The 26,816-nt window shown below is 52.5% G+C and overlaps 2 protein-coding genes across 5 annotated transcripts; one reads left to right on the top strand and one right to left on the bottom strand.

Moving 5' to 3' along the window:
• Positions 1-5,474: 5,474 nt before the first annotated feature.
• On the top strand, positions 5,475-18,584 carry Gli1 (GLI family zinc finger 1). Of its 2 annotated transcripts, XM_028752088.1 has the most exons (13): positions 5,475-5,495; positions 5,735-5,848; positions 9,048-9,173; positions 9,400-9,492; positions 9,953-10,157; positions 10,405-10,549; positions 10,851-10,940; positions 11,031-11,168; positions 11,698-11,847; positions 13,608-13,772; positions 14,197-14,427; positions 15,774-16,038; positions 16,655-18,584. In XM_028752088.1, the coding sequence occupies exons 3-13, from the start codon at positions 9,074-9,076 to the stop codon at positions 18,409-18,411; spliced, it is 3,339 nt and encodes a 1,112-aa protein (XP_028607921.1). In that variant the 5' UTR covers positions 5,475-5,495; positions 5,735-5,848; positions 9,048-9,073; the 3' UTR covers positions 18,412-18,584. The 2 variants fall into 2 exon arrangements, with proteins under 2 accessions (XP_028607921.1, XP_028607922.1); XM_028752089.1 differs by lacking the exons at positions 5,475-5,495; positions 5,735-5,848; positions 9,400-9,492 and having other exon boundaries at positions 9,074-9,173; positions 9,992-10,157; positions 16,655-18,411.
• Arhgap9 (Rho GTPase activating protein 9) lies at positions 18,507-26,456 on the bottom strand. 3 transcript variants are annotated; one of them, XM_028752100.1, is made up of 16 exons: positions 25,966-26,456; positions 25,492-25,703; positions 23,180-23,260; positions 22,946-23,050; positions 22,673-22,731; positions 22,431-22,524; positions 22,147-22,242; positions 21,911-22,009; positions 21,551-21,692; positions 21,360-21,470; positions 20,802-20,900; positions 20,574-20,651; positions 20,392-20,445; positions 20,021-20,155; positions 19,538-19,643; positions 18,507-18,973 (listed from the first exon to the last, which is right to left on the bottom strand). In XM_028752100.1, exons 1-16 carry the CDS (start codon positions 26,279-26,281, stop codon positions 18,802-18,804), a joined length of 1,959 nt encoding a protein of 652 aa, XP_028607933.1. In that variant the 5' UTR covers positions 26,282-26,456; the 3' UTR covers positions 18,507-18,801. The 3 variants fall into 3 exon arrangements, with proteins under 3 accessions (XP_028607933.1, XP_028607935.1, XP_028607934.1); XM_028752102.1 differs by lacking the exons at positions 25,492-25,703; positions 25,966-26,456 and adding an exon at positions 24,522-25,451; XM_028752101.1 differs by lacking the exon at positions 19,538-19,643 and having other exon boundaries at positions 18,881-18,973.
• Between the last annotated feature and the right edge of the window lie 360 nt (positions 26,457-26,816).

Below are 26,816 nucleotides of genomic sequence, written 5' to 3' on the forward strand. Positions count from 1 at the left end.
ATACGCAGAAGCCATGCTTTAAAAGACATGTAGGGTTTTTTTTTTTTTCTTAAATATTACAGGAGTACTGGGAAGCTGGCTCAGTGGTTCAGAGTGTCTACTGGGCCTGAGTTCAACTCTTAGTTCCTAGCTTCGATGGTTCACAATTACCTGTAACTCCAGCTCCAGGGAATCCAGTGCCTCTTCCCTTTGAGGGCACATACACTCACATACACACACCCCACAGTTAGAAATAAAAAGCAAGAGAGTTGACTCCGTGCTTTAAGAGAGCCTGTTGCTTGTGGAGGACTGGTTTGCTTCCCAGCTTCTGCTCAGCCATCGATAACTCCAGTTCCAGGGAGTCCGACATCCTCTTCTTCTGACCTCCACAGACACCAGGTATGAATATGTTGTGCATACACGGATGCAGGCAAAATATTCATGCTCATAAAGTCAAATAAACATATCTATCTTAGTTAGGGTTTTACCACTGCGAACAGACACCATGACCAAGGCAACTCTTACAAATGACATTTAGCTGAGGCTGGCTTACAGGTTCTGAGGTTCAGTCCGTTGTCATCAAGGCAGGAGCATGACAGTGTCTAGGCAGGCATGGTGCAGGAGGAGCTGAGAGTTCTATAACTTGTTCCCGAGGCAAACAGGAACAGACTGTCTTCCAGGCAGCTAGGAGGAGGGTCTCAAAGCCCACTCCCACAGTAACACACTTCCTCCAACAAAGTCACACCTCCTAACAGTGCCACTCCCTGGGCCAAACATATATAAACCATCACATTCCACTCCCTGGCCCCCCATAGGCTTGTTTAAACACATGAGTCTATGGGGCACATAACTGGCCAAATCATAATGAAAAATACATTTAGTTCAATTTCAAAAGTCCCACAGTCTATAACAGCTCAACAATGTATAAAGTCCAAAGTTAAAGGTCTCTTCTGAGATTCATTCAATCACTTAACCCCAAAGCAAGACAGGAAACCAGCCGGGCAAACTCCAAACTCTGCGTCTCCATGGCTGATGGCAAAGCAGTCTTCAGATCTCCAACTCCTTTTTCATCTTTGTTGACCAGCAACAAACCTCTTTCTCCTGGGATGGTTCCACTCCCTGTTAGCAGCTTTCCTCTGCAGGTATCCCATGGCTCTGGCATCTTTAACATCTTGGGGTCTCCAAGGCAACCTCAATGTCACAGCTTCTTGTTTCAATGTCTGGGATCCACACATGATCTTCTGGGCTCCTCCAAAGGGCTGGCTTCACTTCTCCAGCTCTGCCTCTGTAGCACCCTAAGCTCAGGTTGATCCACTCCACTGCTGCTGCTGTTCTTGGTGGTCATCTCATGATACTGGCATCTCCAATACACTGGGGTCTTCTGCTGCAACTAGGCTTCACCAATAGCCTCTCATAGGCCTTCTTTATGGTGCCAAGCCTCAGTTTCTTTGCATGACCCCTTCAGTCCTGAGCCATCAAGTGCAACTGAGGGTGCACCTTCACCAATGGCTTTCCCTGACCTTTCACAGTGCCAAACCTCAGCTGTTCTTCATGACCCCTTCATACCTTTAAAACCAGTACCACCTGGGTGACTCATACACACTACCAAGTCCAGCTGCAGCATGGGGTACAACCTTGGCTATCTCTGGAACACAGCTTCTTTGAGCTCTCAGAAAGCACTTCCCAGAAGATTTCACCTCAGAGATGCTGGTCTCTTCTTAATCACCACTAATTTCTTAGCTCCACCTAACCAGCATCAGTTGTCCCAGTAGTCCCTTCTACTCTTGACTCTAAAGCCAGAGCCACATGACTGAAGCTGCCAAGTTCTGCTGCTTGCTGGGGCTAGAACATGGCCCCTTGTTCTATTACATCATCACCAGCTCTCTGCTTTCCAACTCCTTCACTGCCTAAGCTTGCCTGTCCTGGAACTTGCTTTGTAGATTGACCTTGAACTCAGAGATCTGCTTGCACAGGTGTGCCCTCCATTTCTGGATTGTAGTTCACTCCAGATGTTGTCAAGTTGACAACCAGGAATAGCCATCACAACATCTACATTTTTTTTTTTTAAAGTTAAAGAGAGGCTGGGAGCACAGTTCATCAGGTAAAGTGTCTGCTCCAGGAGCACAACCTGCGTTTGGTTCCTTGATACCAGTGTGACATCCCAGGGTGCACACATCTGTGACCCTAACGGAGACTTGACAAGATGGCTCTGCGGGTTAAGGCAACCTGTCAAGCCTGAATACCTGTGTGTATGTTCAATCTCTAAGAATCACGTGTTGGAAGGAGAGGACCAGCTCCCAGAAGCAGTTGTGTTGGTTTGAATGAGAAAGACCCCCCAAAGTCTCATCTATATGAGTACTTGGTCCCAGCTGGTGGAACTGTTTGGGAAGGATGAGGAGGGCCTTGTTGAAGGAGGTGTGTCACTGTGACAGGACTTCAGGTTTCAAAAGCACATGTCCTTTCTTCCCAGTTCACTCTCCCTTTCTCTCTGCTTCCTGGCTGTGTCTCAGGCTATAAGCTCCCAATTACTGGTGCAGTGTCGTGCGTGCCTGCCCTGTTGCCATGTTCCCACCATGATGGTCATGGACACTGTCTCTGGAGCTGTAAGTCCTTAACGAACACTTTCTGTTATACTCTGCCTTGGTCATGCTGTATTAATCACGGCAACAGACAGTAACTAAGACAGTCACCTAAGAGAACTGAGCCCTACAAGTGTCCCCTGGCCTCCACACACTAGGGCACTTGTGGTGGTTTGAATAAGAACGGCTCTCATATCCTTAAATATTTAATCACCGAAGACTGGCACTATTTGAAAGGATTATTAAAAATTCGGAGGTGCTGCCTTGTTGAAGGAAGTGTGTCACTGGGGGGGGTGTCTTTGGGGTTCCAAAGGCCCACTCTGAGCCCAGGGTCTGTCAGTCAGAGGATCACAATGTAGCTGTCAGCTACTTCTCTGGCACCATGCTTGCCGCCATGTTCCTTGCCACGATGACAAAGGACTAAGCTTCAGAAACTGTAAGCCGCCCCCTTCCCCCCAAATGTCTTCCCTTATAAGAATTGCCATGGTCACAGCAATAAGAACAATGCCTAAGGCGGCCCTGAAGTGTACCCTCTGCCACAGGTACACAAAATAAATAAACAAAATGAAAAAATAAATAAAAACTTTAAATAAGGTAGAAAGATGGGCATAGTAGTACATGTCTTTAATCCCAGCACTGGGAAAACAGAGGCAAGGGAATCTCTGTAAGTTCAAGGCCAGCCTGGTCTACATAGAGAGTTCTGGGTCAACCAGGACTTACATGGAGAAACTCTGTCTCAAAATCAATCATCAATCAACCATCCAATCAGGGGCTGGAGAGATGGCTCATTGATTAAGACCACCTATCCCTCTTCCAGAGGTCCTGAGTTCAATTCCCAGCACCCACATGGAAGCTCATGACCTTTCATAACTCCACTTTCAGAGGCTCTGACCTTCCTCTCTGGTCTCCTCAGATGGCAGAAATACACGAAGTACACATACACACAAGACACTCCTACATATTAAATAAATGCATATTAAAAACTAATTTTATAAAAATTATATATATATATTTCAAAACAAGGTTTCTCTGTGTAGCCCTGGCTGTCCTGGAACTCACTCTATAGACCAGATGGACTCAGAGACCTGTCTGTCTCTGCTCCCCAGTGCTGGAGTTAAAAGTACGTGCTACCACAGTCTGGCAATAAAACAATTTTTCAAGTAAATACAGGAGAAAGCAAGTGTGCGGTTTGTGCTTGTCACCACACCACTGGGGAGGCTGAGGCTCAGATGGCTGTGAGTCTGAGGTCAGCCTGGGCTCCTTAGTGAACTCTGGGTCAGCCTGGGCTACTGGAGTAACAGTCTGTCTCCAAAACACAAAAGTATTTCCCTTTCCTCGGAATTTAGAAGGCCACAGAGGGCTCTTGAAACCACAAGGCTCCAAAATGGTCCAGCAAGGTGAGTCACATGACACATGTAGCGCTCTTTCTCTGCGGTTACTGGTCTGGCCTGGCTGTGGGTCCCTTGTGAGTTTCATGGATGTAACTTTTCAGTCATATAGAGTGACAGGCTTGTCCTTATCTGTTCCCACCCTGACTACTTGTGTTTGTGAGGTCTCATACGTGTCCCTCTCTTCATCCTAATTTTTTAAAAAAAACACACTTACCTTGGAGACCCAAGAAGGTGGTTTAAAACAGCGGTAGGGCATGAGAGATCTGAGATCTGTTTGAGGGAAGACTCTCCACCCTCCCCCCCGTCCCGTTCCCCCCTCCCCCGCAATGCTTTGCTTCTTTCTCAGGTGGGAAACTGAAATAGCGGCCCTCTCTCCTGTGTCCAGTCACCATGGTAACACAGATTCAAAGAGACAGGGTACTCCCCTATCAGGCACTACCTTAAGGGACTCGCAATCTCCCCTGGTGTGCCCTTCTGTTTCTTTGAGCTCACGCAGCTCTCTGGGCATCTAACTGGGCTTTGGGGACAGGAACCTGTCAGATTTCCTTAAGTTCGTCAGTGCAATCATTTCTGACACCGAGGCGTGCCATGTGCTAAGACGGCCAGCAGAGGGCGCGAAAAGGCTTAAAGAGAGAGAGGTGTGGAGGTGGCAACTGTGTCCAGAATTTGGAGATGGAGAACGGAGTTTCTCCACAGAGGTACTCTCTAGACAGAGGACACTTCGCAGTAATCTGCGAACGCACATCCTGCACTTAGAACTCCAGCCCGTGTTCTTCTTTCATGTTCCATAGGTCGCACCCCCCCTCCCCTCCCCTACCACAGCCAACCCAACTTCTTTCGCCCAAACCCCAACTCTCCAAATCCTCCACGTTCCATCCAAAGAGTGAGGCTGGCCTACAGACCACGACATGGAGAATGCTCAGTTACGACCAATGAAAGCCGACGGCTGGACCTTCAAAGTTAACTTTCTGGGTGAGCTTCCCTACCCCCCCCCTCCCTCTCACGCCGCGCAATATTTTCCTCAATGTTTTCCTGGCTCTGGTTCAGCTCCTCTTCGTGGACAGCCGATCCAGGGATCCGCGCCGGGATTTACTGTCCACCAAGAGCAGCGTGTTCGGGCGGGGGGGGGTAGTAGGCAGTATAGGGTCCCTCAAGGGAGGGGGAGGATCCTGGGGGTCCTGGGGGTGCCATAAGCTCGGCACCCCCTCTCTAGCTTCTATCCACCCCAGCTCATCTTCTAGAACAGCCCGAAGGAAGGATATACGAGGGAAGTGAGCGGGAAGAGCGGCGGCGTGCGGGTGGCAAGAACGAGAAAAAGTTTTTGCAAAGGGGAAAAAAAAAGTTTGCGCTTCTCGCGGGTGGTCCCGGCTCGCGGCCCGGCGGGCTGGGCCGGCGGGAGGGCTGGGGGCCAGGTTGGGGGGGTGGGCTGGCACTGAAGCTGCGCTGCAGTGGCCCTGTGAACCCCCCTCCCCGCCACACACCTACCCCCCCCAAGCCCAGTTTCCAGCCCTGGACCACGCATCCCGAGCCCTGCGCCCCGACGGAGGTGAGAGGGGGGCAGGCGGGAGACCACCTGGGAGTGATGGGGGAGGGGACTGAAGAGATGCTCTGACGCCTAGGGACTCACCCTATCCCAGAAGGAGACCTGGGGCGCAGAGGCAATAGGGGGTGGGAGAGTTTGGGGCGAGCTATTAGGAGGTTTGGGTGTTTTCTTGTTTTGCTTTAATTTGTGCTTCCTTTTCTCTGCGTCTCCTTCTTCTTTCTGACAGTGTGTGTCTGTCCCAGGTCTCTTTGTCCGCGGCTCTCCCACATATTAGAAATCTCTCCCTTTCTTGAGGTTGGGATGAAGAGGCAGTTGGGACGGCCAGCTGGAGGTCTGCGTGGTAGAGGGAACTCCAGGTGCGTCTCTGAGCGCCGTTGGAAGACGTCAGTGTTTCTAAGACGGGACCCACCGCAAAAGAAGGGAGCGCTCAGTGGGGTGGGAGTAGGTGTTAGCCAGGCAACAAAACCCCTGAGGGCCGGGCTGGGATTGGACTCCTGACCTGTGTCTGTGGCAGATGTGCACATGGGGTTTGGGGGCAAAGGAGTGGGTTTGGACTCGGAAGGAGGCTGGGTGGGTTTCCTAACATGCAGTGTAGGCCGCAGAAAAATCCCTAGGAATTCTGGATTTCTGAGTCCCAAGGACTGTGGGCAGGGCCCTGAGGAAGAGCAAGAGCTGGGGAGACCTTGTGTTGACCCTCTGACCTCAGGACCACCGGGGCAGCTGAAGCCAGGCGCCAGGAGACCCCTACTGGGGCAGAGCGGGACCACTGGCCACTGCCAGCTTGTGTATCACGGTTGGCCCCCCGCCCAAGCGGGAGCTGGGGACCGAGGCCCCTCCTCTGGCTCAGACCACCCTGCCTGCCCTTGCTCCCCGCTCTGAATCCTCTTTCAGGCCCCATGACCCTGAAACAATCAACGCAGGACAGTTAGCTTTGGGAACAGCATCAAGGAAAGGAAACTCCGTAGAGACTGAGGGTTTGGGGCATCTGGAGAAGCAGGACTTTATGGTTTACGTCTTTCCTTCCAGTATGGGGAGAAAGATGGGCAGTTTTCTTCTGGGAGAAAAGTTCGTGAACGCGGGTGATTTTCCCTAGGGGGCGGGGTTCAGAAGGACCCCCCTCCATTATCTCTCTGGGCATCCCCGCCGGACAGACGTCTCCGACTCGCTCTTGACGTCACTAGGGGGTTCCCGGGGGTCTATAGGGGTTAACCCTTAGGAAGCCGGCAGAGATACCCAGGAATCCAAGGTGTCCTCTCTGCTCACGTCTTATTTACACAGGCGCTTCTTTCTCTTAGTTTCTGGTTTCTTCTCTCCCGCTCCACTATAGGGACCCCACTTTCCAATAGTGCCCCCCCCCGGACGCCACTGCCTGCTTTCAGGATGCGCTGAGAGAGGGAAGAATGTTCCACCCTTCACCCCCCCCCCTTTTTTCTGGGCTCCCCAGGCGGGCGGGGAAGCTGAGCCGTCTGCAGCCAGAGCCTGCGGCGGCGACTTGGGTGGGCCGAGAAGGCACGGGGGCGGGGAAGGCGGGACCGGGAGAAGGGGGTGGGGCCGACTCCAGGGAGTTGGGGAGAAGGGGTACGTAGAGGACTCTAGAAAATAGACACCGAAGATGATTCGGGTCTGTGGCAGGCTAATTCTCAGGCTCCCATCCCGCCCAGAAAACCTTTACTGAAACTGGAAAAGCTAGCGACGTCTCTAGTACTATGAAGGCGGAGGCGTGGGTGTGGGCGGCGGCTTGCGTGGGCGAAGGGGGACTGTCGCCCCGTTTTCATCCTGTCTCTTGGAGCGGTCGGACAATGGGACACGGAGATAAGAGTGACAACTTTGAGGGAACATCTAGTGTCTGGGGGTCCTTTGCAAGTCGTCCCCTTCCCTTGAATGAGTCACAGGGGAGAGAGGCGGGAGACGTGCCCCCTCATCCAGCTGCCAGCCAGCTGTGCCCCCCCCACCAGTGTCGAGCTGGGAGGTCTTGGATTCGAGATCCGCGTCTCAGGCTGGAAAAGGAGGAGTTAGCAAAGGTAGCCCAGGCTACACCACTTAGGCTGGGTCGTAGGGTCCGGGTTCCGTTCCCCATTTTACCCCGCCCTCACCCTAAATCCCAGCATCCCGGGATCACCCACCGCGCCGGCCGGCCCGCTCCCGGTGGTTCTCCACCCCACCCCGCCCCACCCCACCCTCCGCTCCCGGAAGACCGAAAAACCCGGAGTGGAGTCTAAAGTTGTTGAGGAGGAAAAGTGGACCTCGCACCAGCTCCTCTCTCTCTCTAACGCCTTTCTAATAGAGGACTTCGTTTTCTCATTCTCGTTAAGCCTTTCCTGACCGTCCCTTGCCTGTCCTCCCACCCCCCAAACCAAAAGGGATGGGTAGACCCAGATTCAGACCGCCTCAGAATGACTCTAGCTCCCATCCTTTTTACTCAACAGACCGGGAGACGCTCTGCTCTGAAGCCTTACTCCCTCCCACACACAGTTCTCTGTCTGAGAGGACAGATCATTTGTGTTCTCTTCTGGCCCCACCAGTCAATCTGGACTGAAGCGAGGTCTCCCTCTACTGGACACTGGAGAGATTGCATATGAGCTCTTGGGCATGAGCCGGCAGCCCTGGGCATGAAGTCAGACCTTCCGTGTGTTCCACCATCACACACCTCAAAGCTGGCCCATGGCCAGAACAAGAAACGGTAGAGGGAAAAGGAAAAAGAAAAGCAAGTAGAGAGAGATCATGGCATTAAAATCACCTGGGACTTGCGTTGGATCAATTAGTCTCTAACATTCCTGTGTGCTCCTACCCAATTTCCCCCAAAAGACCACCAAAACTGAGCAGCTGCTTCTGCCCACTCTTTGGAATGTTGTTTCTTCTTCTTCTTCTCCTTCTTCTTCCTCTTCTTCCTCTTCCTCCTCCTCTCCCTCCTCCTCCCCTCCCCTCCTTCTCTTTCTCCTTTTTCTTCTTCTAAGATTTATTTATTTTATGTATATGAGTACACTGCAGCTGTCTTCAGACACATTAGAAGAGGGCATCGGATCCCATTACCGATGGTTGTGAGCCACCATGTGGTTGCTGGGAATTGAACTCAGGACCTCTGGCAGAACAGTCAGAGCTCCTAACTGCTGAGCCATCTCTCTAGCCCCTGGATGTTGTTTCTTCTTCTTCTTCTTCTTCTTCTTCTTCTTCTTCTTCTTCTTCTTCTTCTTCTTCTTTTTGGTTTTTTGTTTGTTTGTTTTTGTTGTTTTTGTTTGTTTGTTTTTCTCGAGACAGGGTTTCTCTGTGTAGCCTTGGCTGTCCTGGAACTCACTCTGTAGACCAGGCTGGCCTCGAACTCAGAAATCCGCCTGCCTCTGCCTCCCAAGTGCTGGGATTACAGGCGAACGCCACCACTGCCCGGCCGGGATGTTTCTTCTTAAAGCAGCTGAAAGACGTTATTGATTTCCATGACCAGTCTCTGAGATGGGGGTTAGAGGCACAAGGGACATGCTGGCCGGGGATGTGTGGCTGAAATTGTCATTTCTCTGTTTCTCTCCCTCTTTATAACTGGCAGATCTACGTTCCTTTCTGTAGGGTCCCTCATCCCTCGCTGAGACACCATGTTCAATCCAATGACTCCACCACAAGTGAATAGCTATGGTGAGCCGTGCTGTCTCCGACCCCTCCCCAGTCAAGGGGTCTCCAGCATGGGAGCAGAAGGTAAATACATTTACCACTCCCTGGGCCTTGAGGACTTGGCAGATGTCTCTCCTCGCTCCAGGATCCCTCTCAATCCTATCGCACGCTAGTTTCCCATCTACAGGAGGATTTTGAGACCCCCATGCCATGTATGTTTGGAATCTAGGATCATATTTTATATACGGTCTCAAGGTAAGCCCTGTATCCCCCATTCAAACGCCCGACTCCAGATGTCTCTCTTTTCTAGGACTTTCTGGTCTGCCCTTTTGCCACCAAGCCAACTTTATGTCAGGGTCCCAGGGTTATGGGTCTGCCAGAGAGACCAGCAGCTGCACTGAAGGTGAGCACTCAGACAGTGCCCCTCCCCCTGCCCCTCTGGGACTTGCTCTGCAGGAGAAGGTGGGGAAGCGAGGACCAAACTCAAGGGAAGAAACATCCAGAGAAGAAAGCCATCAGAGAACAGTCAAGAGGTTCTAGGCAGAGCAAGGCAAAAGCTGATTTTTTTTAGTGAGGCCCCACCCATTAAGTTCAGAGATACATGTATCTATACACTACCTCTTTTCCCCTCATTTTAATTTTATTTTTTAACAATGTATATGTCTGTGTCTGTGCGTGTCCTGGTGCCCTCCCTGAGGCCCAGGGTGTGGGACCATCCCTGGAGTTATAGGTGGTTGTGAACCACCCGATGTGGGTGCTTGAGATCATACTCAGATCCTTTGGAAGGACGGCAAGTGCTCTTAACCACAGAGCCATCTCTCCAGCCCCCTTGACTGTATCTTCACTCCTGTCTCCTGCACTAGGGTCACTCTTTCCTCCCCCTCCTCCTCCTCGGAGTTCAGTCAAACTGACAAAGAAGCGGGCTCTCTCCATCTCACCTCTCTCTGATGCCAGCCTCGACCTGCAAACCGTAATCCGTACCTCACCCAGTTCCCTTGTGGCTTTCATCAACTCGCGATGTTCATCTCCAGGCGGTTCCTACGGCCATCTCTCCATTGGCACCATGAGGTGCTGGCAGCCTCAGATTAAGAGGCCCCTAAGATATGTACTGAAACCTGTTAGAAGACTCAGACCCTTCAAACCTCCATCCCAACTCTAGTCCTTTCCCTCTCCTAAAGCATTGGAACCCTGTTCAGGACCTCCCCCTCCCGGGGGTGGGGGGAGCTTCTTCAACCAAGCCTTCCAGAAACCTGCAGGACAGAGCCAGGACTCCCGGTGACTGATTCTCTCAACTAACAGCCTCCTCTTCATCTAGCCCTTCTTTAGGACTCCCACCTCAGATGAGTCACCAAAAAGGAACTTCCCCTCCCTATGGAGTCCAGCCCTGTGTTCCACATGACTCTACTCGGGGTTCAATGATGCTTCACCCCCAGTCCCGGGGACCACGTGCAACCTGCCAGGTGGGGCCCTCCACGTTGCCTTCTCCAGCTCAGGAGTAGTGGGTAGGAGACTTAGCAGGGGGTCAGGTGAAGGAAGACTTTGGATATAAAAGCGTTAGGTACTAGGAACGTGGACTCAGACTCTCCCAGGGGAGGGCATTCCTCTGTTCATCCCATTCACCAGTGCAGGCTGTGGAGAGAGCCCTCACACTCCCAGGATCATGCTATATGGGTGGTGAGGGTCTGTAGAGCAGGAAGGCCTGGCATGCTTTCCCTTCTGACTATTCCACCCTCAATACCCTCACCTCTTCCCTTGGGGAAGCTGAAGTCAGAGCTGGACATGATGGTTGGCAAGTGCCCGGAGGAGCCATTGGAAGGGGACATGTCTAGCCCCAACTCCACAGGCACACAGGTAAGGGAAGGGCAGAGCTTTCCCTCTGGGACCTGTGTGAAACAAAACTTGCCACACAGGTGACCCTAAGGATTGTCTCTCTTGCCCTAGGATCACCTGCTGGGGATGCTGGATGGACGGGAGGACCTGGAGAGAGAGGAGAAACCTGAGCCTGAGTCTGTGTACGAGACGGACTGCCGCTGGCATGGTTGCAGCCAGGAGTTCGATTCCCAGGAACAGCTGGTGCACGTGAGCCCCAGGGGGTAACAGATGGTTGGTGGGAACCTGAAAGAGACTAAATGGTAGCCGGGTGGTGGTGGTGCACGCCTTTAATTCCAGCACTTGGGAGGCAGAGGTAGGCGGATTTCTGAGTTCGAGAGTTCGAGGCTAGCCTGGTCTACAGAGTGAGTTCCAGGACAGCCAGGGCTACACAGAGAAACCCTGTCTCGAAAAAACAAACAAAAAAACAGAAAACAAAAAGAGAGAGAGAGAGAGAGAGAGAGAGAGAGAGAGAGAGAGAGAGAGAGACTAAATGGAGCTTTGAGGTCTAGCTAAGGGCAGGAGGTTCAAGGGTACTGAGGTCAGAGATTGCATGCTCAGTCCTGTGGACTGAAACCCAGAGTATCTTTGCTCTGGTAGGCTAGAAGACCTGAGGTGTGGGCAAACTGCATTCCTGACTCCTATCCCCCCAAAAGGAGGAGCTGAGGATGGGTATGGGGCTAGAAGGGTTTGTTCGGGGTCTGGGACCTTGGAAAGCCTCTTCCTCTTCCCCCCTCAGCACATCAACAGTGAGCATATCCATGGAGAGCGGAAGGAGTTCGTGTGCCATTGGGGTGGTTGCTCCAGGGAGCTGAGGCCCTTCAAGGCCCAGTACATGTTGGTGGTGCACATGCGCAGACACACGGGCGAGAAGCCACACAAGTGCACGGTAAGCACCCAGCCCTCCCTATATCGGTGCCAAGTCAAGGTAGGGTGCTGGTTGACTTACCTTCAAAGTCCCTTTCTTCGTAAGCAAATGTTAAAGATCTCACTGAAGACTGTATCGATAGAAAGATGACCATGCTGATGTATATTCAGGTGTTAAGTTGCATTTTATGGGGTGGGGCTTGCTCTCCAAGTTGTGCGTGTGGAGGTCAGAGGACAACTTGCAGGACACAGTTCTCTCCTTACACTATGTAGGTCCTGGAGAATCAGACACAGGTTGTCAGGCTTGGCCGCAGACACTTTTACTCACCGAGCCATCCTGGCCCTAAAATATGTTTTTGCTGTGGTGGTACATACCTGTAACCCTAGCACTTGTGAAGCTGAGGCAGGAAGATGGAGAGTTTGAGGCTAGGTCTAAAAAATAAAAATAAAAAAATAAAATAAAATAAATCAAAAGAAAAACAAGGTGCTAGAGAGATGGCTCAGTGGTTAAGAGCATTGTCTTCTCTTCCAGAGGTTCTGAGTTCAGTTCTCAGCAGCTACATGCCAGCTCATGACTATGTGATGTGATGCCCTCTTCTGGCGTGTAGATGTATATGCAGATAGAACACTCAGAATAAATAATTGAATCCTTAAAAACAAAACAAATAACCAAACAAACAAACAAAAAAAACGAGGCAGGCCTGGTGGCACACACCCTTAATCCCAGTATTTAGGACTCAAAGGCAGGCAGATCTTTGTGAATCTAAGGCCAGTCTGATCTACATGATGAGGTCCAGGCTAGCCATGGTGGGTGACCCAGTGAGACTGGGTCTCATGAGTAAATAAGCAGCAAAACAAAATAAAGTTTTGGATCCAAAAAACATATTTTCCCCTTTGATATTTGTTTGTTTGTTTATTTACTGGCTTTCCAAGACAAGGTCTCTCCATGTAGCCCAGGCTGTCCTGGAACTTGCTGTGTAAACCAAGCTGGCTTTGAATTCAAGAGATCTGCCTGTCTCTGCCTCCCAAGCACTGAGATCAAAGGCGTGTGTCACCACTGCCCGGCCCCCTTTGATTTTATTTTATTTATTTTTTTATTTTTTATTTTTATTTTTTTATTTTTTTTGGTTTTTCGAGACAGGGTTTCTCTGAGTAGCTCTGGCTGTCCTGGAACTCACTCTGTAGACCAGGCTAGCCTCGAACTCTCGAGGCTTCCCCTTTGATTTTAAAAGAAATGAAAACATGTGCGGGGCATGGTACTGCGCGTCTTTAATCCCAGCACTTGGAAGGCAGAGGCAAGCATATCTCTGTGAGTTTGAAGCTACCCTGATCTACCTAGCGAGTTCAAGGCTAGCCAAAACTACACAGTGAGACCCTGTCTCAAATATAATAATAATAATAATAATAATAATAATAATAAATAGTATAATAATAATAATGTTTGAATCACTTAGTACTCTTGTTACTTCATTGCCTAGTGGATAGGTCCTGCACCAATGATAGACACTCGTGTAAGCCTGACTCCCAGATGACCCGACTCTTGGACCATCTAAGCCCTGTGCAGGGGCGACCTGCTCCAGGATGCTCAGTACCTCACTGCTGTTCCTCACCCTGTGCCGTTTCCGGTTTCCTCTGCCTTTAGCTCCTGTCTGTCCGTGTGTCCTAATCCTGGGATTCTTCTAGGTCCCAGTGTTCTCCCATTTTTAATTAAATTCTCTGGTGTAAATCCTTAAACCTCCATGCCCTGTCTGAGAACATGTTTGGCCCCTTCACATCCCGCAGTTTGAAGGCTGTCGGAAGTCCTATTCACGCCTTGAGAACCTGAAGACGCACCTTCGGTCGCACACGGGTGAGAAGCCTTACATGTGTGAGCAAGAAGGTTGCAGCAAGGCCTTCAGCAATGCCAGTGACCGCGCCAAGCACCAGAATCGGACCCACTCCAATGAGGTGAGCGCTCAAACTGAGACCCACCCACTCCGGACTGCAGAAACTACTGCCTAAGCCTAAGCATCCCTCATAAAGAGCCCCTTAACCTAGGACTCTCTCCACAGAGATGAGAAACCAGAGTTCCCATCTTCCACACTTAGTTTAACTAGCCCAAGAGTCAGTCTAAAGTAGACCCCTGACGACTCGTTCGGCTTCTGAATATAGGTGACCTCACAGCCCTGAGGGTCACTTTTATTTGTTTTCTTAAGCCTCCTGTAAAGCTTCTCACGATTTCTTCCACCTGAAGGGCCCCCTTACTTCCTGGGATGCTGTGCATCCCCCTCACTCACCTGTCTCGGAGCTTCCCCCGCGCCTCCCACCCCGTTCTGTTTGAGTTCGTCTGCTTTGGTCCGTTGGCCTTCTAGCTTGGCTCTCTACTCAACAGAAGCCGTATGTCTGCAAGCTCCCAGGCTGCACCAAGCGCTACACAGATCCCAGCTCGCTCCGCAAACACGTCAAGACAGTGCACGGTCCGGATGCCCACGTGACCAAGCGGCATCGAGGGGATGGCCCCTTGCCACGGACGCAGTCCCTCTCCACTGTGGAACCCAAGCGGGAAAGGGAAGGAGGATCCGGCAGGGAAGACAGTAGACTGACTGTGCCCGAGGGTACCATGGTGAGCCAGCCTAGGAAGCCTTACCTCTATACCCACTCATGCTCTGCCAACGACTTTCTAGCCCTTTCCTAAGCATCTCCTGCTGTACACATCAGTCTTCTGTGGCCAGCCCAGCCTGCCAGCCTCTAGTTTCAGTGTTGCTCCATGAGTGACTCCCAAATCTAAAGATGTTGTAATTGTCAATTGTTTAATTGGTCTAACACATGGTCAGGAGGTGCTTCTGGGGATACGAACCAGGCAAATGCTCTACCACTATGTAAATCTTCAGGCCACTATGGACTTGCTCTCAGATAACACTTAACTATATAGTTCCAAGCCTTTGACATGTATGTTTTGTGTATATTTTTAAAGAATAAGAATTATTTATTTATTTTATGTGAGTACACTGTAGCCGTCTTCAGACACACCAGAAGAGGGTGTCAGATCCCATTAGGGATGGTTGTGAGCCACCATGTGGTCATGTGGCCGCTGGGAATTGAATTCAGGACCTGTTAACCACTGAACCATCTCTCCAGTCCCACCCCCCCACCCCCACCCCCGGTTTGTTTGTTTGTTTTTTTTAAAGATTTATTGCCGGGCGGTGGTGGCACACGCCTTTAATCCCACCACTTGGGAGGCAGAGGCAGGCGGATTTCTGAGTTCGAGAGTTCGAGGCTAGCCTGGTCTACAGAGTGAGTTCCAGGACAGCCAGGGCTACACAGAGAAACCCTGTCTCGAAAAAACAAAAAAAAAAAAAAAAAAAAGATTTATTTAGCCAGGCAGTGGTGGCGCAAACCTTTAATCCCAGCACTTGGGAGGCAGAGACAAGTGGATTTCTGAGTTCGAGGCCAGCCTGGTCTACAGAGTGAGAAACCCTGTCTAGAAAAAAAAAAAAGATTTATTTATTTATATGAGTACACTGTAGCTGTCTTCAAGCACAAGAGGGCATCGGATCCCATTACAGATGATTGTGAGCCACCATGTGTTTGCTGGGAATTGAACTCAGGATCTCTGGAAGAGGGATAGGTGCTCTTAACTACTGAGCCATTTCTCCAGCCCCCTACTTTGTGAAGTCTTAACCACAAGAAGAAACAGGCAAGAAGAAATTGTCAAGGCTGTAGGACTGTTATGCAGGCATGGAGCTTTGGGGGTCTGTACTCCAGCGGAGTCTTCTCAGTTCCTTCTAGTTTACTCTAACCTTTTGCTCTTTTGCACCTTAGTGTGCCCCCAACCCCACCCCCACCCCCACCCTCCACCGTCCCCCTCCCTCATGCCTCTGCTCAGCCTTCACAATCACTGGGCTTCAGCCACTCACCAAGAGGGAGTTGGGGCGCGTGCCACACTCGCAGTTCTCGCCCTCCTCTCAGCCACAGCAGAGCCCAGGAGCACAGTCCTCCTGCAGCAGCGACCACTCCCCAGCTGGCAGCGCGGCCAACACGGACAGCGGCGTGGAGATGGCGGGCAACGCAGGAGGCAGCACTGAGGACTTGTCCAGCTTGGATGAAGGGCCTTGTGTTGCGGCCACCGGACTCTCCACCCTTCGCCGCCTGGAGAACCTCAGACTGGATCAGCTGCATCAGCTCCGGCCAATAGGGTCTCGGGGCCTCAAACTGCCCAGCTTAACCCACGCTGGTGAGACCCGGATGTGGGAGGTGTTGCTCCCCTGAGGCTGATATGGCCGGGTTGCCCTGAGTTGCCACGTGGTTTAATTTTTAGTGAGTGCTCTGCTGCATATACATCCGCATGCCATAAGAGGGCATCAGTTCCCCCTTATAGATGGTTGTGAGCCACCCTAGGGTTGCTGGGAATTGAACTCAGGCCCTCTGGAAGAGCAGGCAGCGCTCTTAACTGCTGACCCATCTCTCCACACACCCCCATCCCACTCCCACGTTGGCATCTTTTTATCGTTTGAAGAATACCCTCTTTCTTGAAGACATTTTTCCTTCTGTCAATCAGAAAACTGAGATGTATAGCTAGGTGTGGTGGTGCACACCGCTAGTCCCGCCGCTGTAGAATAATGTGTTTAGTACATCTGTGGTGTGTTCTCTCTATGACTGTGAGGCGGTGTGCAAACTATGGCCACCTAGAATCCCTTCAGAAGCAGAAGCAGAATGAGTGTGGGGAAAGCACTTGGGAGGAGCAGACAGCGTAGCTAGAGTGGAGGTTCCAAGCCCAGGCTATCCTGTGGGAAAGGCGGGGTGAGAATCAAGGGGCTCCCAACACTGCCTTTTCTCCTTGTCCTTTGCAGGCGCACCCGTGTCTCGCCGTCTGGGCCCCCCAGTCTCCCTTGACCGCCGCAGCAGCAGCTCCAGCAGTATGAGCTCTGCTTACACCGTCAGCCGCCGGTCCTCCCTGGCATCCCCTTTCCCTCCGGGATCCCCACCAGAGAATGGGACATCGTCACTACCTGGCCTCACACCTGCTCAGCACTGCATGCTCCGTGCCAGATATGCTTCAGCCAGGGGGAGTGGCACCCCGCCCACTGCAGCGCAAGGCCTAGATCGGATGGGGAGTCTTCCTGTACCTCCTTGGAGAAGCCGAGCCGAGTACCCAGGATACAACCCCAATGCAGGGGTCACCCGGAGGGCCAGTGACCCAGCTCGGGTTGCTGATCACCCAGCTCCAGCCAGAGTCCAACGGTTCAAGAGCTTGGGATGTGTCCACACGCCCCCTAGTGTGGCAACGGGACGGAACTTCGATCCCCACCTCCCTACCTCTGTCTATTCGCCCCAGCCCCCCAGCATCACGGAAAATGTTGCTATGGATACCAGAGGACTCCAGGAGGAGCCAGAGGTTGGAACTTCCGTGATGGGCAATGGTCTGAATCCATACATGGATTTTTCCTCTGCCGATACTCTGGGATATGGGGGTCCTGAAGGGACAGCGGCTGAGCCTTATGGAACTAGGGGACCAGGTTCTCTGCCTCTTGGGCCTGGTCCACCAACCAACTATGGCCCTGGCCACTGTCCACAGCAGGTCTCCTATCCTGATCCTACCCCAGAGACATGGGGCGAGTTTCCTTCCCATGCTGGAGTGTTCCCTGGCACTAAGCCAGGTGCTGCCTATAGCCAGTGTCTCCGACTTGAGCATTATGGACAAGTACAGGTAAAGCCAGAACAAGGGTGCCCAGTGGGGTCTGACTCCACCGGATTGGCACCCTGCCTCAATGCCCACCCCAGTGAAGGGTCCCCAGGCCCACAGCCTCTGTTTTCGCATCACCCCCAGCTTCCTCCGCCCCAGTATCCCCAGTCAGGTCCCTATTCTCAGCCTCCCCACGATTATCTCTCATCAGAACCCAGGCCTGGCCTCAATTTCAATCCCTCCTCTCATTCCACAGGACAGCTCAGAGCTCAGCTCCTGTGTAACTACGTTCAGTCGCAGCAGGAATTTTTGTGGGAGGGCAGAAACCGGGGAGGGCTCCCTAACCAGGAACTCCCATATCAGAGTCCCAAATTCCTGGGGGGTTCCCAAGTAAGTCAGAGCCCTGTCAAGGCCCCAGCAGCAACTGCTACAGTGGCGGCTGCGTACGGATCTGGCTTTGCACCTGCTTTGGCCAATCATAAACCTGGCTCCTATCCCACCCCTTCACCGTGCCATGAAACTTTCTCCGTGGGAGTAAATAGGCCTGCCCAAAGGCCAGCAGCACCGCCCCGGCTTCTGCCCCCGCTGCCCCCCTGCTATGGGCCCCTCAAGGTGGGGGACACCAACCCCAGCTGTGGCCATCCTGAAGTGGGTAGGTTAGGAGCAGGCCCTGCCTTGTACCCTCCTCCTGAAGGGCAGGTGTGTAACCCTCTGGACTCTCTTGACCTGGACAACACTCAGCTGGACTTTGTGGCTATTCTAGATGAGGCCCAGGGGCTGAGCCCTCCTCCTTCCCATGAGCAAGGGGACAGCTCTAAAAACACCCCACCTCCCTCTGGGCCCCCCAACATGGCAGTGGGTAACATGAGTGTCTTACTGGGGTCTCTGCCTGGAGAGACACAATTCCTCAACTCTAGTGCCTAAAAGGATAAGGAACCCCAACCAGATCATGTTTCCTAAACGGCTACATGAGGTGCCCAGGGATGGGAGGTTTGGGCTGGGGCTGTATTTAGTCTGTGTACGTTCCAGGCCAAAAAAAAACCCAAAACTTTAATAATGACACAGTTTCCTGACAATAAAGGAATGCTGAGAGCAAGCGTCGTGTGTCACGTCGGGGAGAGCAGAAATGAGTTCCTACACCTTCCTCTTCAGCAAACCCCTCTCAGCCAGGAGCTCAAGCGAGACTCGAGCAGGAAACAAAGAGTGTCCTTTGGGAGGACACTCACAGGACATCTTCAGAACAGAAAACCTGCCAGCCCTCTCCAAAGGCTAGCTGAACAATTGCAGGAAGCACCTTCCTCTTCCTCGCCTGAGTCAGGTGAAGAGGCTAGCAAAGTTGTTGAGCATGAGCTGGATCAGCTGCCCAGGGTAGAACACGTGAGCTGCCATGTCTGAGGCCTCCTGCTCGGGTCGAAACAGCGTTGGTCCAAACACAATTCCCAGGTTGTGGGCGGTCATTCGGTTCTTATCAGAGTGTGCTATCACCCTGAGGGCAAAGCCAAGAGAAGGGGAGAGAGTCCATAACTACCCACTACAGATCAGTACAGCCCCATTAGGTTTGAGCAGGTCAGAGGTCACTCTGGAATCCTTCCACATGCTGGCCTAATCGAGAACAGACCTAACAGGAAGCAGAGACGGGCCAGTGGAGAAACCTTCAGGATACAGTCTGGAGGCACGAGTGGGGTCAAAGTGCCTGGCTCTCAACTGCAGGGACAGCCTCTAGTGTCCGTCCTCTGTTCACAATGTGGGAGGACCACACCTAAACGAGCCCAAGTACAACTCAGCTAAGGAAGCTACCCCTGCTCCATGGGAGACTAAGGCCAGGGAAGGAAGAGTACTTCCTTAGCTGGGAAGGACCAGTGCCCTTGTTTCTCCCACTTCTCCCGAAGCATCCTCCTCTAGCTTCTGCTCTTTTCCTTCATTTGGCTGAGCTAGCCACAGGCCTGGACACAAGTCAGAGTCTCTTGTCTCCACCCTCCCTGATCAGGGTCCCCAGTGAACCCCTGCTCTATCCTCACCAGCACGAACAAGGCTGCTGAGTCTCCCTGACCTGCATAGGTGCTCCAGGATGTACTGCAGGGTGTCACGGTTGGGCCTTGGCAACGAGTCTATTAATCTCTGTATTTTAGAGAGGCACTGCTCTGGCTCAGGAAGTTCTAGAGAGGGCAAAGGCAAGGAGAGTGAGTGACATTAGGGAAAGGGCTAGAAAAGGGTGGGTAAATTCACTCTTTCCCATGTCCACGGATGGTATCATTTGTCTGGCTTGCTCTCTCTGGTACAAGAGACTCAGCTAAGGGCCTTACATACGGTAAGCATACCTTACTGCAGAACCAAAGCCCTCCGCTCTTCCACAAAGCCCAGCGGCAATTCTCAGCAAACATTCACACACATATCCCCACCCTTTGAGAACAACTCAGGCTGGCATATAAATTATTTTCCACCCCTGCAGTAAAGACGGAAGGGACCCTCTGTTCTATTCTTTACTGTGTGCCCGCTTATGTCAGGGGTGTTATCTGATGCCCTCAACCCTTACCAAGGGCATCCCGGAAGTGGGGCAGCAACATCGAAGGTACCAGAGGCTGTGGCAGCTCCCGAAAAAAAAGCTTCAAGGCTCCGGTGACCACGTGAATATCATCCCATTCAGCACTGTCTAGATCTAATTTGCCTTCTAGAAGGGAAAAAGAGGTTCCTCTGGTTGAATGCTCAGAAGAGTCAGAGAATTCCAGATTCAAAGGCCAGGAATTCCGGGGAAATACAGTCAAAGCAGGTCACAAGAATAGGGTGATGGTCCCTAGTGGAGCATAGTAGGACAACAAAAGAGGGGTAGGGACAGCGTTTGTAGGGGCAGGATATGGGGTATAAAGCGGGTTTTTTGAGAATCTGGGGGCTTCCCATGTTAAGTACCTTGTCCTGGCTGTTCAGGGAACATGTATCTCCCATCGGAGGTCACTGCCCGTTCTGCAACATACATGAGATACCCGTAACTTAGGCATGCGGTTCCAACTCCCTCACTTAGAACCACTTCCGCTTCTGAGGTGTTGGGGGCGTGTTCTTAGACTCATTTACTTCCTCCCAAGTTGTCTCACCTCTGTCTACCAGAAAGCGGAGTTTCTGGACCACTGCCAGGTTCCCACTCACCCGGTAAATGCCATCCACATCCAGACCTAGGAGACAAGGTTGAGGTCTCTAACTCTAAAGTGTGTATGGAGGGGCCTGAGGGAGAGGAGGGTCAGGAGGAAGGCAGAGATGGGGGCGACGGGAGCCTGGGGCTTGAAAGGGGAGATTTGGGAGGCAAGGGTCTTTGGAAAAATAACCTTTTTTATCCACGGCCTCAACACAAAGCCGGACAAAGCTGGGCACGGTGTCCCCTTCCCGTTGGCACAGCGACTCCAACTGGCAGCCAAAAACCTGGTCTGCAGAGAAAGGGAGTGAGATGTGGAATTGGGTGCTTCCTAGGGGCAAGGCCCTTCCTCTGACCTGCAAACAAGGGGTATGGGAAAAGCAGGGGCCGACGCAGACTGGAATATATCTAGTGCTGGAAATTCTATTTTGAGTCTCACTAGAGTTTTGGTTAATGCTAAGATCAGGAATATAGAAGATCCTGAAAACAGACTTATCAGGCCAGGCATGATACCTCTTACCTGTAATCCCTACAACACTTAGGAGGCTGAGGCAGGAGGATTGCCCAACTTTGAGTAAAGCCTGGTATAAATACTGAAAGCCTGTTCCAACAATAATAAAATCCAAAAACCAAAATCTACACAAAATAAAGACACTAGTAAAGCCAGTACGAAGAGCAGAGCTCCAGTGGGCCCTGTGAGTCCGCTTCCAGATGGGTCCCTCACTGTCCCACAGGGCCCAGCCCACCTTACCTCGGAACAGGCCCCGCTCCTGAAGGCTCTGCAAGGTTGGTCTCTTGGCGATTAGCCGCTTTAACTTGTTCCGCACGCGGTTCTTCTGGTCAGTGCCCTCTGCACACCGACCTGCAAAAGCCAGGACAGTGAGCTGGAGGGGAGGACCCATTCCCTGCACCCCAGCCCGCCCAGCTCTGTCCACTTCGTACTGGAAGTTCTGCGGCTGCCAAGCCGCATTAGGGACTTGGACACCGGTTCCGACTCCAATTCGTCATCCTCCCCAGCGCTCAGCTCCGCCAGCTCGGCGGGTCCGGAGCCCGACAGACGCAGCTCCAAGGGGTTCTCCCGATCCTAGACCAGGGCGGCCAGGGTGGGAGGTTGGACAGGAGAACATCTGCACCCCCACCTTGATGCCAGAGCCCCACATTCCAGCACGAGTGGAGTGGGGCTCCACTGGGAGACCGCTTCGTCTGACATCCTTTGCGCCTCCTCGCTCTCTCGGCCCCCAGGGGTCCCCCCTTCCTGGGTCTCGCCTCCCGAGTGCCTTCCGGGGTCTGCACCCTTCTAACCAGCCGCTCGATGACCGCCCGCAGCGCGCGGTGCCAGGCTCGCAGCTCCGTCTCCTCGTCCGACTGCAGCAGGAACTCATGGCCGGGGACTGTGCGGATCTGGGGGTGGAGGGTTGGGTTGGGGAGCCCGGCGGGGGGCGGGGGAAAGTCTTGCGTTAGCGAGGAGACCCAAAAACGCTGCGAGGACGAGCGCCCTCGGGTCACCCTGTCTTTGGGGACGTGCGGAAGGCACTCACGTGCAGGACGTTCCGGCGGCTGGACAGCTGGCGCCCGCTGGCCAGGGCCGCCCCGCGCAGGTCCACGCTACTCTCCGGCCGGCTCCCAGCCGGCGCCTGTCAATTAAGAGAGAAACTGAGGCTAAGAGTTTGTTTCCTCACCGCTTCCCTCTCCGGGAAGGTGAGCTGCTTCCTCTTTCCTGTACCTTCCTCTCCATTTCCTTCCTCACCGCCCTCGCCTCAGTCGGCCTGAGACGCAAACCAGTAACCCCAAACCTGGGCAGCTCCCCCTGGCCGGTACTCACCCAGCCTTGGGAGGGTGCAGACTGCGGTGGCCGCTCTCGGTAGAACACAAGGCTGTTACCAGTTAACACCACCCAAGCAGGGCCCCAGTTCTTCCTGTGGGGGAGGAGAGGAAGGAGAAGAGGTAGTTAAAAGGTCATTTTAGAATTTCACCTAGAGTGCCTGAGCTCCCCGCACGGTTACCACTGCTCTCTACCCCGTGAAATCCACCAGCCCAGACCCCTGGCATATTCTGAGTTCTCACCTGAGTTTGCGCCCTCCTTGAGCAATCTTGGTCATGTTGAGCAGGCCTGATCTTTCCTCCTGGGAAGGGTATGAAGTACTGTTTCTAAGCTACCCTGCGCCACCCACAGACACCAGTGTTTCTAAGGGATCTACCAGAAGTGGGGACCGTTAAAGTTTGGGGTGGGGGGAGACCAGAGAAGCGCAAACACCCAGAAAGAAAATGTTTTAGAGGAGCAGGTGTTGTGGGGTTATGCAGAAAGGATCTTGGCATTCGAAGGCAGGAAGGACTCACGTGGGGGTCATCCAGGAGCTGTGGCAGAGCTGGACAGGGCCTCGGGGCTCCGGGCTGTTCCGAGAGATCAAGCCATGGGATGCTTTGGCTGAGGCTTGGTAAACCCTGAGGGTGGGAAATTGAAACAGGGAGAGGAACCTTTGGTTTGGAGGTCCTAGGCTGTAGAAGGATTAGGGGAAAGGTCATAAAAAGTTAACTTTTTAACATGTGACTGAGAAGTGGGAGGGTTCTCACCTGTGGATCGAGCCATTCCTGAGGTTGCAGGGCACTGCTGTCCCTAATCAAAGTCTCTGTCTGCTCCATGGAGCCGGGATTCTGAGTTTAGGGGGAGACAAAGCAATGTCTGGATGGTACCTCAACAGTTCTCAACACTTCTCATAATTTTCTCTTTCTTCTGACCTTCTGAGAGCCACAGAGAGAAACGGAGAAAAGAAAATGGAGGGGACACTGGGGCAAACAGGAGGGGGGGCGGCACAGGAGCGCCATCCCCAGGTGGATCCAGGTGCTACTGGCATTGTTAGGGCCGAAGAAGTCTGTGTCCTGACAGCTCTAGGAATCTAAGCTCTGTTAATTGTCCCCAGTAAGTAATCGAAGAGATATTGCTAAAGGACAGAGAAAGATGTTTGTGGGGTTGGAGAGATGGCTCTGTTCGTTAAGGCGGGGTGAGGTGGTACGGGTGCTGGTTGGATTTTCAGCATCCTCACTAGGGCTAAAATTTGCTGTAACTCCAGTTCCAGGAGGTCTGACTCCCTCTTCTGGCCTCGGAGGGCACTGCATGCATGTGGTAATACAAGCGTACATGCAGGCAAAACACCTATGCACATAAAATGTGGCCACAGTGAGAAGCAGATCAGTCCTATAAATAGACCCAACGATCCCCAATTCTGCTTTTGGGGTCGTAACACGTGGTTTAGGTTCGAATAGAGGGCAAGAGGTACTCATACAGCCAGGCATGGTGGCTCCCACCTTCAATCTCAGCACTTGGGAGGCAGAGGCCCCCGGATCTCAGTGAGTTCAAGGCCAGCCTGGTCTTCATAGTGAGTTTCAGGGGAGCCAGAACTAAGAGCTACACAGTGAGACCCTGTCTCAAAAAAAGTCATTGTAATTAAGCAGTCCTAGTAAAGGTATGTCCCTTGCTCATCTTTTTCCCAGCTCCGTCTTTTCCGCAGGAAGGTCTGACGAGGTGTCAAAACAGTGTGAACTGTCCTCCTGGGCGACAAGTTCCTTTTCTGGCTGGCACTGGAACCCCAGCCTTGTATTTCCCTAGCATAAAACTCTTGGGGTAATTCTAATTCCTCGGGGTCCGTGTCTCCATGGTCTGAGAGCTGAAGGAAGAGGCACTCACTGCCTTTCTCTTTAAAATTCTGTTGGGAGCTGCCTCCAGCCACCCAGCCTCATGTGGGGCATGGAAGGGAATACAAGGGCTTTGGGACAGGGACCCTGGACGTCAGAGAAGGGTACAGATTACAGTACACGGGGGGCTGTGACAGGAGGGGCTGGGATCCTGCCTGCCTGAGAAGCCGGGAAGGAGGAGATAGTTAGATATTCCCTCCCACTCTCTCTCCCATTTACTCACCATCAGCCTTGGGCCAGGGGGCCCCTGGTACACGGGTAGAAACCCCAGTCCCCAGCTGCTTTTTAAAAAAATTCTTCCCCTCACAGTCTTTGCTCTTCTCCTCACTTCCTGTTGCCAACTTCCCTCCTCCCCCGCACAACCCCGCCCCAGAGCTGCAGGAAAGGGGAACAGGCTTTTCTAAGGGTTGTAGGGGGGGTGGAAAAGAGAGAGTGACCCTTCTTCACGCCATTGAGAGTAAAAGAGGACACCGAGAAGTGGGGGACCACGCTAGAGCTAGGGAGGTCTGAGGGAAAGACTTGTTATACACCCGTGACAGAGAGAGAGCGCGGGCGCACCAGGCTGGCTTGGAATCCCAGCGCTTGGGAGGCTGATGCAGGACAACTACTGGAGTTTGAGGTCAGCCTGGATTACATAAGGAGTCCGAGTCAGCTGGGCCTATGACAGAGTAAGACCCCTGGCTCAAAATACAACTGATAACAGAAGGGGGAGGGGCTGACCAAGGCACTCAATTTTAGAAGGAACTTGCTTTTGCCCTGACTTAAAAACAGGACATAAGACAAACCTTGCCCTGGGCGAGGAGTTAGAACAGGAAAAAAGCAGTCTGCCGACATTCCTCCCATTGTACTGGACACCCTATCCCCTCAGGGCCTGTGTAACTCGGCTATCCTCCTCATTCCCTACTTTGCCTTTGGCTAGTCTTCCAGTTCCTGCTCGATCTTCTCAAAGCACAAAGCACCCCAGTCTCTTCTCCTCACTGTGTCCGTCTTCTTTGCTCTGTCCCCCTCTCTTCTCTTCTCCTCTCAGTTCTTTAAGGGAGGGGCATTGTCTGTGTCCCCCTCTCCCATTTTCAGTACTTAAGGGAGGGAGGCTGTCTGTCCCATTCACCACTTCACACAGAACAGGGCCCCCGCTGTAGTGCAGGCGGCAGATCAAGCTCTGAGCCATGCTCTGAGGAAACTCTGTAGCTCACCACAGCAGCACTGGCTTCTGTCATCCAGCAGTCCTGGGAGAGAGACCTTTCTCTTGACTCTTCCTTGAAAGGTTTCAGGGAGCAGGGCTTCACATTGGCCATACTGATGCTTTTGCATAGTTTGTGGAGCCGGTGAGGAGGCTCCCCAGAAGCAACCTGGGGTTCCCGAGACAGGTAGAGTTCCTCCAGGGAGCCATGATACAGCTTTGTCCCTGGGAAGTGGAGGAGTGGCAGGTGAGAACAGATATAACCTTGGAGGAATTGTGTCAAGGAATGCAGGGATAGGCTGCCGGGAAGTGACCTGAGCCCTAGACAGCTTGGAGCTAAGAGTTTGGGGACGCCACTGTCACACCACCATGGTGTGGGTGAGAGCTAGGCTTATCAGAGGAAAGCAAGAGGAGTCAGCAGAAGCTAAGGCAAAGAGTAAAATTCTGAAGCCAGAGAGTGAAGGGGGAAGGCTCACGGCTTACTTACCAGGAGTCCAGAGGGAGCTGTTGTGGGTAGTGTCTGCTGGGTTGTGGCAAGAGATTGATTCCTCTGTCATGTATGCAGCTGGAACAAAGATGGGCCGAGAACCCCGGGGTGCTCCCAGGCGCCTTGCCAGCCACCAGTCTGAGTTGGTCTTTCGAAGCAGTAGGAACCTGTCACCTTTGGCCAGAGACACCTGCCGGCCATCTGTCCCAGTATAAGTGAAAGGATAGAGGGCACAGAGCTGGGGTCCCTGAGCAGGGCTCTGTAGACTCAGTCCTAGATTTCCCCAGGTACTTGGCCACCACCGGCCCGAGAACATGGTGGTTGGCACTGTCACCTATAGAAAAATGGGGTGCTGAGTTTCCAGAAAGAAATGGGAACAGGTGCCTCCATACAGAGGGACATGGTTCTAAGAGCAGTGTGTGGGGGGGGCGTGTGTATGAAGGACCCTTGGAACGAGAGGAAGGGTAGGAGAGATCAGCACAGGTTTGGGGGCCCAGAAATGCTGTGTGATGTGTCTGATGAGGAGATGTATAAATAAGGGGAGGGAGGATGTGGTCAGCAGCCTACGCAACCAGCAAGACCCAGAATCCGAGAAGATGACCTAGCTTGATAATTTTCCTTTAGATACCTTGTGGGGGTTACCTGACATTCTAGGATCAGAAAGACTTGATCCTGGTGCTGATGGGAGCTCTGAACTGGACACGGGAAGATCATGAGGAAGAGGAGGAGCCAGGCCAAGAGGAGAACACGGGCAAAAGTACAGGTGACAATGATGAAGGAAAGGTTATATTATGACCATTTATTAAGTTTGCATGGGCCCGGGCAGTGGTGGCGCACGCCTTTAATCCCAG

The sequence above is a fragment of the Grammomys surdaster genome, unplaced genomic scaffold, assembly GCF_004785775.1.
Source record: "Grammomys surdaster isolate TR1022 unplaced genomic scaffold, NIH_TR_1.0 125877, whole genome shotgun sequence".
Classification (NCBI taxonomy): domain Eukaryota; kingdom Metazoa; phylum Chordata; class Mammalia; order Rodentia; family Muridae; genus Grammomys; species Grammomys surdaster.

Bases quoted from the DNA above. Each gene is read 5' to 3' on its own strand.
- Gli1 (XM_028752088.1), top strand. From the start codon at position 9,074: ATGTTCAATCCAATGACTCCACCACAAGTGAATAGCTATGGTGAGCCG. The intron at 10,941-11,030 runs GTAAGGGAAGGG...CTCTTGCCCTAG, and splicing joins CCAACTCCACAGGCACACAG to GATCACCTGCTGGGGATGCT. The intron at 11,169-11,697 runs GTGAGCCCCAGG...TTCCCCCCTCAG, and splicing joins CCCAGGAACAGCTGGTGCAC to CACATCAACAGTGAGCATAT.
- Arhgap9 (XM_028752100.1), bottom strand. From the start codon at position 26,281: ATGTTCTCGGGCCGGTGGTGGCCAAGTACCTGGGGAAATCTAGGACTG. The intron at 22,525-22,672 runs GTGAGAACTCAG...CCTCCCCCACAG, and splicing joins CAAGGAGGGCGCAAACTCAG to GAAGAACTGGGGCCCTGCTT. The intron at 21,693-21,910 runs GTTAGAAGGGTG...GCCCTGGTCTAG, and splicing joins GGGCGGTCATCGAGCGGCTG to GATCGGGAGAACCCCTTGGA.